The 11588-nt window shown below is 40.5% G+C and overlaps 1 protein-coding gene across 1 annotated transcript; it reads right to left on the reverse strand.

The window, feature by feature from the left end:
• Nucleotides 1-548: 548 nt before the first annotated feature.
• On the reverse strand, nt 549-1499 carry LOC132178142 (uncharacterized). The gene has a single exon (XM_059590596.2). It carries the CDS (start codon nt 1497-1499, stop codon nt 549-551), a length of 951 nt encoding a protein of 316 aa, XP_059446579.2.
• Between the last annotated feature and the right edge of the window lie 10089 nt (nt 1500-11588).

Genomic DNA, 11588 nt, shown 5'->3' on the forward strand with positions numbered 1-11588 from the left:
CTCCTATAATAGCTAGCAAGACCAAGAAAACTTCGCACCTCATGGGCATTCGACGGCCTCACCCAATTGACTACCTCTTCCACTTTCCCTGGGTCTACTGCAAATCCATCCTTGGTAACAATGTGCCCTAAGAACGCCACATTGTCTAACCAGAATTTGCTTTTCTTGAATTTCGAGTAAAGTTCGTGTTTCCTCAAAACGCTCAACACCGTCTGCAAATGCTCCTCATGCTCTTCCTGACTCTTTGAGTAGATTAAGATGTTGTCGATAAATACCACCACACACCGATCGACAAGCTCTCAAAAATTCTGGTTCATCATATCCATGAAAGCTGCCGGAGCATTAGTTAACCCAAAAGGCATTACTAAGAATTCATAATGCCAATACCTTGTTCGGAACGCTGTCTTCTGTACATCTTTCTCTTGAATCATGAGTTGGTGATAGCCGGAACGAAGGTCAATCTTAAATAATACCTGACCCTTGGAGCTGGTCAAAGAGGTCATCAATCCTCGGCAGTGGTATCTATTCTTGATTGTCACCTTATTCAGTTATCGATAGTCGATACATAGTCTCATCGACCCATCCTTTTTCTTCACGAATAGGATCGGTGCTCCCCATGAAGAAACACTAGGGTGGATAAAAGCCTTGTCTAGAAGTTTTTGTAACTGATCCTTGAGTTCCAGTGGTGCCATTCTATACGGAGCCTTGGATATGGGTGCGGTCTTTGGTAATAAGTTAATGGTAAATTCGGTCTCCCTGTCCGACGGAATCCCTGGCAGCTCTTTTGGAAAAACATCCACAAATTCTCGTACTATAGGTATTTTCTCAATCTTGCATCTCGATTTTTCTTCTGTCATGCAAGCCAAGTATCTTGAACACCCACTTCTCAGTAATTTGGTCGCCTGTAGTGCAGATATCAATTTGAATGTATCAGTATTCTGATTCCCCCGAATCTTGAACTCTGCTGCTCCCGGTGGTCTAAACACGATCTCCTTGTGGAAACAGTCCACAGAAGCATGATACATGGATAGCCAATCCATGCCTAAAATAATATCAAACCAGCTCATTTCAAAGATAATGAGATTCCCTGGCATGACATGGCCTTCAACTAGAATAGGACAACCCTTAACTACTGAGGTGCATAAAATTGTACTCACTACTGGTGTAGCAACTGCTAAATTTACATCTAAGGCTTTAGACTCCAGACAACAGGCTTTAGCAAAGGAATACGACATAAACGAGTGTGTTGCCCTTGAATCAAAAAGAACATAAGCTCTACTAGATGAAATAGGAAGAGTACCTGTTACTACGTCGTTTGACGCCGCTGCATCACTTGGCGTCAAAGCATACACCCGAGCAGGTGCCGTGGTTCTTTGTCCCTTTGGGCAGTTCTGATTGGCTTGGTTGTTGGCAAGAGTCCTACAATCCCTTGCGATATGTCCAGGTTTCCCGAACTTAAAGCAGCCTGATTGCCTATAAAGGCAATTCCCAGTATGCATCCTACCGCACTTCTGGCATGATGGGTGTTGCTTGCCCCCTCCTTGGTTATGGAATTGCTGAGGAGTGTAACTCCTCTCTGCTGGTTGGTTAAATCTCCTCTTATTGGCATGGTATGATTGTCCCTCCGAGCGGTTTCCTTGTGGTGCAATTCTCTTCTTCTGATTGAAGTATTCCGAGTTGATTTTCTGTGTCCACTAAATTATTGCCGCCTTGCTGATCAAGTCTGTCAGTTTGCCAATCTTGAATCCCACAATCTGGTTCATGATGCATGACTATAACCCTCGTTCAAACTTTCTCACTTTGAGCTCTTCTGTGGACACCAAGTAAGGCATGAATCAAGAAAGTTCAATGAACTTGGCAGCATATTGCTCCACCGTCATTGATCCATGAATAAAATCTATAAATTCCTGGGCCTTGGTCTGTCTAGTTGTTTGAGGAAAGAATCGCTCCAAGAATGCCTCCTTGAAGTCCTTCTAGGGAATGGTTACTCTTACACCTAGTCGTTCTTGTAGGTGTTCCTTCTAAGCTGTCCACCATCGTTCAGCTCCCTCAATGAGGTAGAAGGTAGCATACTTGACCCTCTGTTCTTCTGTTCAATTCATCACATCCATCAACTTCTCCATTTGTAAGACCCAGTGGATTTGGTTAAACTTAACCACATCATCTAGGTCTTCTCAAAGTATTCTTTCTTCCAAACTTTGCATTTTTCCCTTTAAAGCTATAGTTTTTCTTCAATGACCTACAAAACACTAAAAACATGAAACTAACATAAAATGTTAAATAATGACACAGCTAAAGGATTAACTAATGTAAATAAAGGGGTCTAAATATGCAATATTTGGCACTTATCACCCATTTTTTAGCAGCCATTGCGTCGGGTTGTCCCTGAAAAACAAGAGGGCGTTGCCGATTAAACTTTTTGAAAGTACATCCTCGTTGTCCTTCACTGGTTGTTCCTCCCTTGGTATTGGTACCCATTGCTAGTAAGCTCACAAGTTGCGCCGCCAATGCAGTCAAAGCTTCCGGTTGTAGGTTGGCAGTGGTGTTTCCTCCGTTCCCATCCTTCGTTGCCCTCGGTATGACCCTCCTTGGTGTTGTTAGTAGGGCTGCGAGTTGGGGGTGCCATTGTTCTACAATCGAGGAAAAAAAGAAGAAAATAATAAGCAGTTAGAATGTATTCATGTACTATCTATAAGTGACTACAAAGACAGACTCTACTTGGTCGGAATGTCACTTCCCATTACCCCGCTACTTCTATCAATAGTTCTAATTCTTAAAGTCTACAGAACCTTATAACCTTTGCTCTGATACCAAAATTGTAACACCCCAGCCCGTTAGGGTTAGTTTGTTAATCCTTTTTCTTACTCGCAAAGATCCATATGGTTTGCCAATTTTAAAAGACTAGTGTAAAATGAATGCATGAAACTCTAGAATATCATGTCCTTAAAATAAACTGAAATATTTATGATTAACAAAAATATGTCTCACAAACAATAATAAACGTTCCTTATAAATTCATCAATCTCTGAAAGAAAACTGTGCCAATGCACTTATTAACTTGACTAATATGAAATCACATGAAATCCTAAATACACTTGCCCCCATTCCGGCCTCCTAATGCAACCTGATCACCACCTGAAATAAGAAATAAAACTGATGAGCCTAAAAGGGGGCCTAGTAAGTGAAATCAACAACCATAAGTAGTTTTACTCCTTGTCCCGTTTTAAAAATTGAAACTCATAACTACATATGTTCACAATATATTTGTAAGAAAACAGAAAGCACATAAAATATATTATCGTCAATAAAATTGTTGATAGTCTTTATCTCATACTAGGGCCCATGTATACTATTACCCCTGTATACTAGGGTTGCGCGGTCCTTGCGACCTAGGATGAGATACTGTGGCCGCAGCCTCGTCCCTTGGCCAGCCGATTAACTCTAGGTGCACTCAGCATGGCAAAAAAAAAAAAAAACTATGATGGAACCACCTTCTGGTAGAGCCTATTTCAGCGGTTGCGCCTCCATCCTTAGCATCGGTATCGAGCTTCAATCTTGTTTCTCTTAGGGCCAAAAATAGACTCCTCCCTACATGTGCCCTCATTTTATAATACACTTTTCTCATTTCTTGTACTTCTCTAGGTACATCTTAGGGCAACATGTAGGAGGGTTTATTATCATTTTCTCTAAATTCTCTTTATAAACATCAATATTTTCACAATGTTTCTTTTTCTCAAACTTGTCATGCGTGCAGCATAATTCCATAATATAAACAAAATAATCATTTGCAGTTTGAAACAAAATTGCATAAATAGCATGACATGATAATTTTTCTAGAAGGGATAGTAAATTCACTTACCTCTTGACTGCAGTAAAAATTTCCTCTGACTGCTAACTAGTCTCCTGAAGGAAATACAGTCATGTTACTACCCTCATACACATCACAGTAAAGCATTCTATTACCCATAAAATTCCAGAATTTATCTTGTTACTTGGGATTCATACACATATATTTATATAATATAACTTAATGTACTTTAAATTATTTTGTTTTATAAAAATTACTCTCATTTATTCTATATCATCTATATAGATAGATAAATGTACTTTAATCCTACTGTACACATATATACACTCCGAGATACCACCTATGTATGTATATATATATATATATATATATATATATATGGATGGCAGTTAGCGTTTGTAGATCTACGACTAGAGCAAAAGAAATACATTATGAGAACCTTGCTTAAGTGCTAACAGATAAGGCTTGGGTGCAATATGTATGCATAGCACTTGATAATAGTTTATTCCCACAAGAGACAAAGTAGGTGTGAGATGTATATGGCTACATGTGAGGAGTAAAAAGAAGCAAATCTCTCTTTCCCACTACAAGACAACAGGGCAACCAAGGTAAAAATACTGAAATTTTGACCCACTTGTGAGGCAAAAGAAACCATACCTGGCGCACACTGAGAATTGAATGAATGTAGTGCAAGGAGAGCGACGTGAGGAGATAAGGTGGAGAGGCAGAAATTTTGTTTTCTGTGTGCGGCAATAGTTTTTCTTATTTGGTTAAATAGGCTTGGCAAGTGGAGAAAAAGAAGAGTTTAAGGAGGTTAGAGTTCTTCTTTGGTAGGCGGCGCTTATGTTTTTTTTTAAAAGAAATGATTTATTCTTTTATTATTATTATTACTATTATTTATATTTTACTCTTTTATTTTATTTACTTATTATTATTATTATTATTATTATTATTATTATTGTTGTTGTTGTTGTTGTTGTTGTTATTATTAATTCGTCCATTCTCATTGTTAACTTAAGCCAACCCCTTTTTAAAAATCTATGAGCCAACTAAAAATACCCTAAAGGGACTTAGGATTGTCACAGAAACTCCACCCCTAAATGGCATTCCGGATTCAAAATAACCTGAAAAGGATTAATATTATCCTCGGTTGCCAAAATAGGATTCGAAACAACTAGACATGATGAAAACTATCCTTGGTCGTTCAACTAGGATTCAAAGCAACCAAAAAGGATTCAAAGTAGTCCTCGGTTCGCAAACTCAAAATTCAACATTATCAAAAAAAGGGAGTCGGACATCACCCCCGGTTTATAAGCAACGCCTCAACATACTACATCCAATGGAACCAAAGGAAGTCTCAAAACCATATAGATTCCAAAAAATCAAAAAACAACTGCATTCCATTGCAAATTCAGGACAGTTACAAAATTCCAAAAAAAAAAAAAAAGGCGACATTTATAGTTATTGCAAAAGATGTATCCAGACGTGATCTGGTACTCAATGGTTGCGCCTCCGGAAAATGGCTGCCGGAAGCTGACAAAAAAACATAGGAAATCTCGATGAATGAATCAACGATTTCACCCTTGATGATCTCTGTGCCTCTCCAGCGCTTTGGCTTTCCACAACTGATACTTTCTTCGAAGCCTCCTACATATTTCCTCTTCCTTCAAGAAAAAGCGAGTCATGGAATAGTAAGCACTTGCATGCTTCCTTTTAGCCTCCCGAGCTCTAACAAGTTGTGCCTCCAACTCATCCAACTGGTGCTTCTACAGCACCAATTGATGCTCCTTCACCTCCAACTTGGCTACCAACTCAATGATGTGGTTGGATCGCTCTTCCAAACACTTCACAGGTCTCCAAGACATACCTAAGGCCCGCCGTTTCCACTTCTAAAACTCGCTACCCTAGAGGACGCAACTGACCCACTCGAGGCCAAGCTGACGACGTCTCTGTTGGGTACACTGTGGAAGCCACTGATGATTCAGTATTAGCTAAACTACCAGAAGAAGAAGAAGCAGACATAATGAAATCTCTGGAAATCAGAGTATAAAGAAGACATAATTGAAGAGAAGACAACAAAATTGTATATGAATAAAGAATAAATAGGAAGTATTTATAGCATCCGTTCTCGAAAGACGGAAGGTCATCCCTGGTAAGTAAGAAGACATGCGCAGGCAAATCTCGGAGAATGAATCAACATCCGCCTGGAACACCTAACTAAACGTGGTACGCATGCCCTTCAACCATCAAACCTACAAGGAATAATAATGACCCTCACAAATTCAACTGTCAAATTGCAGCCCAACGGGAATCTTAAAGGACTCATGTCAAGTTATTATGACCTAGCCTAAAAATAATTTTAGCCTCGGTCATGGGGGGTACAATCAATAATTGTTAAATGTTATAGCCGGGTCAATGTTATACTGACTCCTATGAATTGTTAAATACCGAAAATTTTTAAACCCCCAATGGAAACCTCAAGCCCACACTAAATCTCGAAGCCACAGAACAAATGACAATTCTGCAAAATATTGTGCAGCCTTGGCTCTCCAGAAGCGATATCCTTCACAAAACCAGCCACACTTTTGCCGGGACTTTTCCAAGGACTATTCCACCTTTCGGCGATCTTCCTTAAGTTGAGATGCCTAGGTCTCAAGAGTCTCGGAGAGCTTACGATAAGACTCTGCTGAAGTTCGAACCTCATGAAGCTCCTCCAAAGTTGAAGAATGTTCTTGAATGGCGCGCTGGGTAGCAACACCCACCTCCTTAACTTGGTTCACTAGTTCTACATTCTTCTGATCACTAACTTTCAGAAGATCTTCCAACCGAGCAACAACAGCTTCCAAATCAGTATTCTTCTGCTTTATCTCCAAAAGTTCCCGATCTTTTGCAGCTACTGCAAATTGAAGACTCACCATTTCAGAACCAGAAGTCTCCAATTGCTCAGCCCTTTGAGAACTTGAAGCGTCCTAGCAGTTGGACAATTTCCGAACCAAGTCTCGGAGCTCAACAACCTCGGAGGCATACTCCTACGAACCAACCGGTGATAACAACCAAGGACTGCAAACAAGGTTATCCGGCGTCAAAAACAAGAAAAAAGAAACGGTTTTCTCTAGAAAAGAGGAGTCATAGAGCTTACCGAAAAATGATGATGAATTAACTTGTCCACGAACATCTCTGGAGTAAGTCTTTGGGCATTAGTTTTGTGATAGCAGTTAAGGGATTCCCCTTCAAACCCTTCGCAAAAGATTTAATCAAAGGTGACCTTCTCCCAGAATGAGTTCTAATCGGTTGTCCTTTATACACAGGGGCTTTGTTCTCGGGCTCGGTAAGAGAAGGTGGAGAGTTCGACTCCAGAATAGAAGTGTCGGGCACACCAGCAGCAGGGACTTCTTCCTGAGTTTCCGGAGAGTCAGAGTCTATTGCATCGACTACCCTTGGACATATGCGCAGGGGTGATTTCCAAAGGAGTAGCACTCTCATTATAAGGAGGTTGGGGCGAAATAACGAGAGAATGAGGTTCCCCAAAAGTAGCAGGAGCAAAGCAAATACTAGTAGAATTTTCCAAGCTCAAGAGTTGATGGGATCTCTCCACCCGTGCTTTCTTCAAAGGCTCATTTGCTACAGCCTTACCCTTACCCGCTTTTCCTTTCAAAGCCAGGAGGTTGGTCTCGGTAGTAGAAGCAAATGAAGCATCATCCCGAGCTTGAGTGTGTCGAAGATTAGGATGCGGGAGCCTTTCAAGTAGAAGCCTTGACGACAGCTTATCTATTTGGATGCAGACTTTATGTGCTTGGGTTTTCTTGCCCTGAGCCCGATCAGGGGATTTTTGAGCCACCTTATCAGATGGCAGAACTGGTTTCTTTGGCTTTCCCTGACGATCCACGAAAACCTTGCCGGAATCTTATATCTCAAGTGTTCACGAAGAGCGGAGTCGGTAACAATAGCAGCAAAAGTCATCTGAGCCTCATTCTCGAGAAACAAAGAAAAAGCAAGAATATGATCAACTCAACGCTATGAATCCGAGTTTAGCTTTAGGATACTCTTCCGCATCTAAAAGAAAATTTTTCTTTTAAAAGACATACAAAAGAGAATCAAGTCTAAAGAAGAGGAAAAGGAATGGAAAGCACTCACAAGTCACCCGAGGATCACCCCAATTACGAGGAATGGTGTGCTCTAGCGGCAGAGCTTCAGAGGGAGATGCCTCCCACTCGTCAAAGATATAGAAAAATTGCTCCAACCAATGTTTGTTGTTTGAATAAGTAGAACCAAGTTCAATCAATTAGTTCTTCCCACAAACCATGAACGTCACTGTCTCGATATTAAGATAAAAGTGGGGACCATATATGTTGAAAAATTCCGGAATCGACATCATCTTCCTTGGAAAAACAGTGGGCCACAACAAGAAGGTAGCCAGAAAATATCGCCACCCATTGGACATCAATTGCCCTGGAGCAACTCCCATGTAAGATAGCAATTCCCTAATAATAGGGAAAAAGGCAAGCGAATCCCAGCTCGGAACATACGCTTGTAAACGAACAAGTCCCTAGGACCATCCACCATTCCCATAGAATTATCGGAAAAGTGAAGCTGTATAGAAGAAGGAATCTCATAATTATGCCGGAGCACCTTTTTGTCGGCCGGCATGAAACACGACTCCTGTTGACGAGGGAAATCCAAGCATAAAGACGCCCTAGTTATTGAAGGCAATGCCTCCGTAGAAGGACTACCCCTTGAAAAGGAACCGCCACTTCAACGAACTAACGGAACTTCAAGAGAGTAGCCGGCATAATGCTCCTTGTCAAGGGGATGTGATTGTTTGGAAGAAGACATGTGTGCTAGAAGAAAAAACAATGAAATTTTGGGAGTCTGTAAGGGGGAAAATGCGAGAAAATCAATGGAAAGAAGGAGGAAGACGAAGATCCCTTATAAAGAGAAAGCCTCGGTTGAAGCGAAGGAGCATTAAAGACAGGGAATGATGAAACCGCCGCCTTGTCAAAACTGAAATGACCTACGGAGGATACCTCAAAAGACACAACAGGGACAACCACCCGATATTTGACACCTGTCCATAAACTCGTACGCCCGAGCAAAGATCGCGTAGAAGGTGACACGTGGAAAGAGAAGAAGCCCATTTATGTATAACGGACAAAATCTCTAAATATTAAAGATTGGTCCGAACCACTGGATATCATGGATGGACAATTGTTGAATCAGAGATAATCAACGAACCGAGCCAAGATCACGTGGATATATTTTCCTTTAAAAGAACCAAAATAAGGAATTCCATTCTTTTGACTCCTCTCAATAAGGAATTCGGGGGGTAACTGTTATACATATTTATATGACTAAAGCCCATGGGCCCGGACCATCAACAGATGTTAGAATGGGTCTGGGGCCTATACCTATTCAATGTCGGCCCAAAGGATCAATTATTCATATGACCAAGAATAGCTCCACATCTCTATATTATCCTTGCGAAGGCTATATTCGGGATTCCATATACGATTAGAGCAAAGCTATTCAATGTCTATAAAGGCGAATCGTTGGTTACAAATTAATGAGCGTTAACAGACATTATGTGGAGGTAGAGACATTTGAGCGTTATACTCGGCTACTACAAATGGAAGATCTCGTCATTAAGTTCTCCGACGGTTACGTATGGAACTCATCAATTCTCCATCAGTTACACCCAAGCATCCTTAACTCTTTAAACGGTTATCATTCATTCACCAACAGTTCCATTCAATCCCGGATCCTCCACCCAATTATCATTCATTCACCAGCGGTTACACTCAATCCCGGATCCTTCACCAAGTAATCATTCTCTCTTTACTAGCTACACCATAAATAAGGAAAGGGTCCAACAGAGAAAGGTACACGCAAAATTCATCCTTGAATACACTATCATTCTATCGAAAAGATCATTGAGTTAGTCATCGAAGGAGGATTCGCCGGAAACACCCCGGCGAGCTTTCTTAACCACCTTTTATCTTGCAAATCAAGAAGGAGCAACAACGGTGAGACAATCTTGCATTGGAGAAACAAACTTCTTCTCCTTGAATTCACCAAACTGGAAACTGTTTTAACAGGAGCCATTTGGAGAAGTTTTGGGGGATTTTTCAGCACTAATTGAACATTCGCCAAAAAGAACCACCGAACGTTTGGGCCTAAACCAAAAAACCGCTGGGTAAACAGTACACCGAACGTTTGCTAGGAGACCACACCAAACGTTCATTGACCCAACGGGTAATGACCAAACGTATACTTGCAACCCTGAAATAGTGTACACACAGTACATCGAACATTCGGCCATGGACCACCGAATGTTCATGGCACCGCAGACTGTCACAACAGCACTCTCAGCTTTTCTAAACCTATAAATACCCACTCTCACGACCTTCTAAATCTCATTCTGCCTTCTGAGCCCTAAAAAAACTCTGCTTGAGTGGTTGGTGAATTTTGAGAGAAATAGGAGAGCTTTGTTGGAGGTCTTGCACAAGAGAGGTCACCTTCTTGTTCTAACTCGTGTTTTTCTTAGTTTTTACTTTGTTTAGACTTTATTCTATGGCTTGGTTGGAGCTTTTGAGGTTACGTTGTCATTTTAGGATTTAATCTCAATTTTAGCATTATTTAGCATTATGTTATAGATTAGCGTGTTTTGTTTTGCATGGTGATATTATTTTGAGCTAGATTATGTTAGAAATCCTTCTTGTAGCCTTAGACCCTCTTTAGAACTGATTAGAAGCTCATTTGGTTAAGATGAAATTTTTGCCCGGCAAGAGAACGTTCGGCCTTAGGCCCCGAATGTTCACCCAATTTGACCAAACGTTCGCTAGCTAGACAGAACCTCTATTTTTAAAGCTTTAGGGCTATTATTTGTTTTAGCTCAAACGTATAACTGATAATAGGCCTTTTCACATATTTGAGGAGTGTGAACCCATTGGAGGAATTTTTGGAAGGAGAATACAACCCGGGTAAGTACAAACTCACATGGACACTTGCTGTTATTTTTCCCGCATTGCACGATTATTTTGTATACCAAATATGTATTTTTACAACTTTCATTTAACACATTTTGATATACTATGAACTCTGCTTTTGTAAAAATATGTTGCTTAAACAAGATAATGAACATGATGAGATCTGTAAGAGCATACATGTAAACGGCGAATAAGATTAATTGGATCGTATGACATGGTATACTGATATGTGTAGGATAACGACCATGGACTTACTATAAATGTTAACTCTATGGTAAAAAATGTGGGTGTGTTATATGGCCATTGAATCCAATGGTTGTTTCATCGCCGGCGTAGCCATGTTTGATTGGTGGGTTACTATAGGACGTACATCATTAGTGGCATGGGCCACATGAGGTCGAACTCGATCGGGCTTCTAGTGTTATGAACGGTAGCGTACAATATACGAGGCACTCATATTGCATTACAGGTCCCTCGGGATAGCACCAACCCTTCTGAGAAGATGTAATATCTCAGGTAAGCCGTACAGTTTAAACTATCATTTGATTCTCATAATTAGAGCATATATTATATCTATATTACATCTATGAATAACTGTCATGTCACAATGCTGCATAGATTTATCAACAACTGAGTTCATCACTTAAATGACATAAGCCTCATGTGCATTTTTACTCACTGAGTCTTTAGACTTACCTTTGTATTATTTTCCCTTCATTATGTATAATTATGCGGTTTAGCTAGCCTAGCCGAAGATGGATCCATGAAAGCATTTAGTGGTTATGAAGGACTTATTG

The sequence above is a fragment of the Corylus avellana genome, chromosome 4 (assembly GCF_965113065.1).
Source record: "Corylus avellana chromosome 4, dhCorAvel1.hap1.2, whole genome shotgun sequence".
NCBI lineage: Eukaryota > Viridiplantae > Streptophyta > Magnoliopsida > Fagales > Betulaceae > Corylus > Corylus avellana.

Bases quoted from the DNA above. Each gene is read 5' to 3' on its own strand.
- LOC132178142 (XM_059590596.2), bottom strand. From the start codon at position 1,499: ATGCATACTGGGAATTGCCTTTATAGGCAATCAGGCTGCTTTAAGTTC.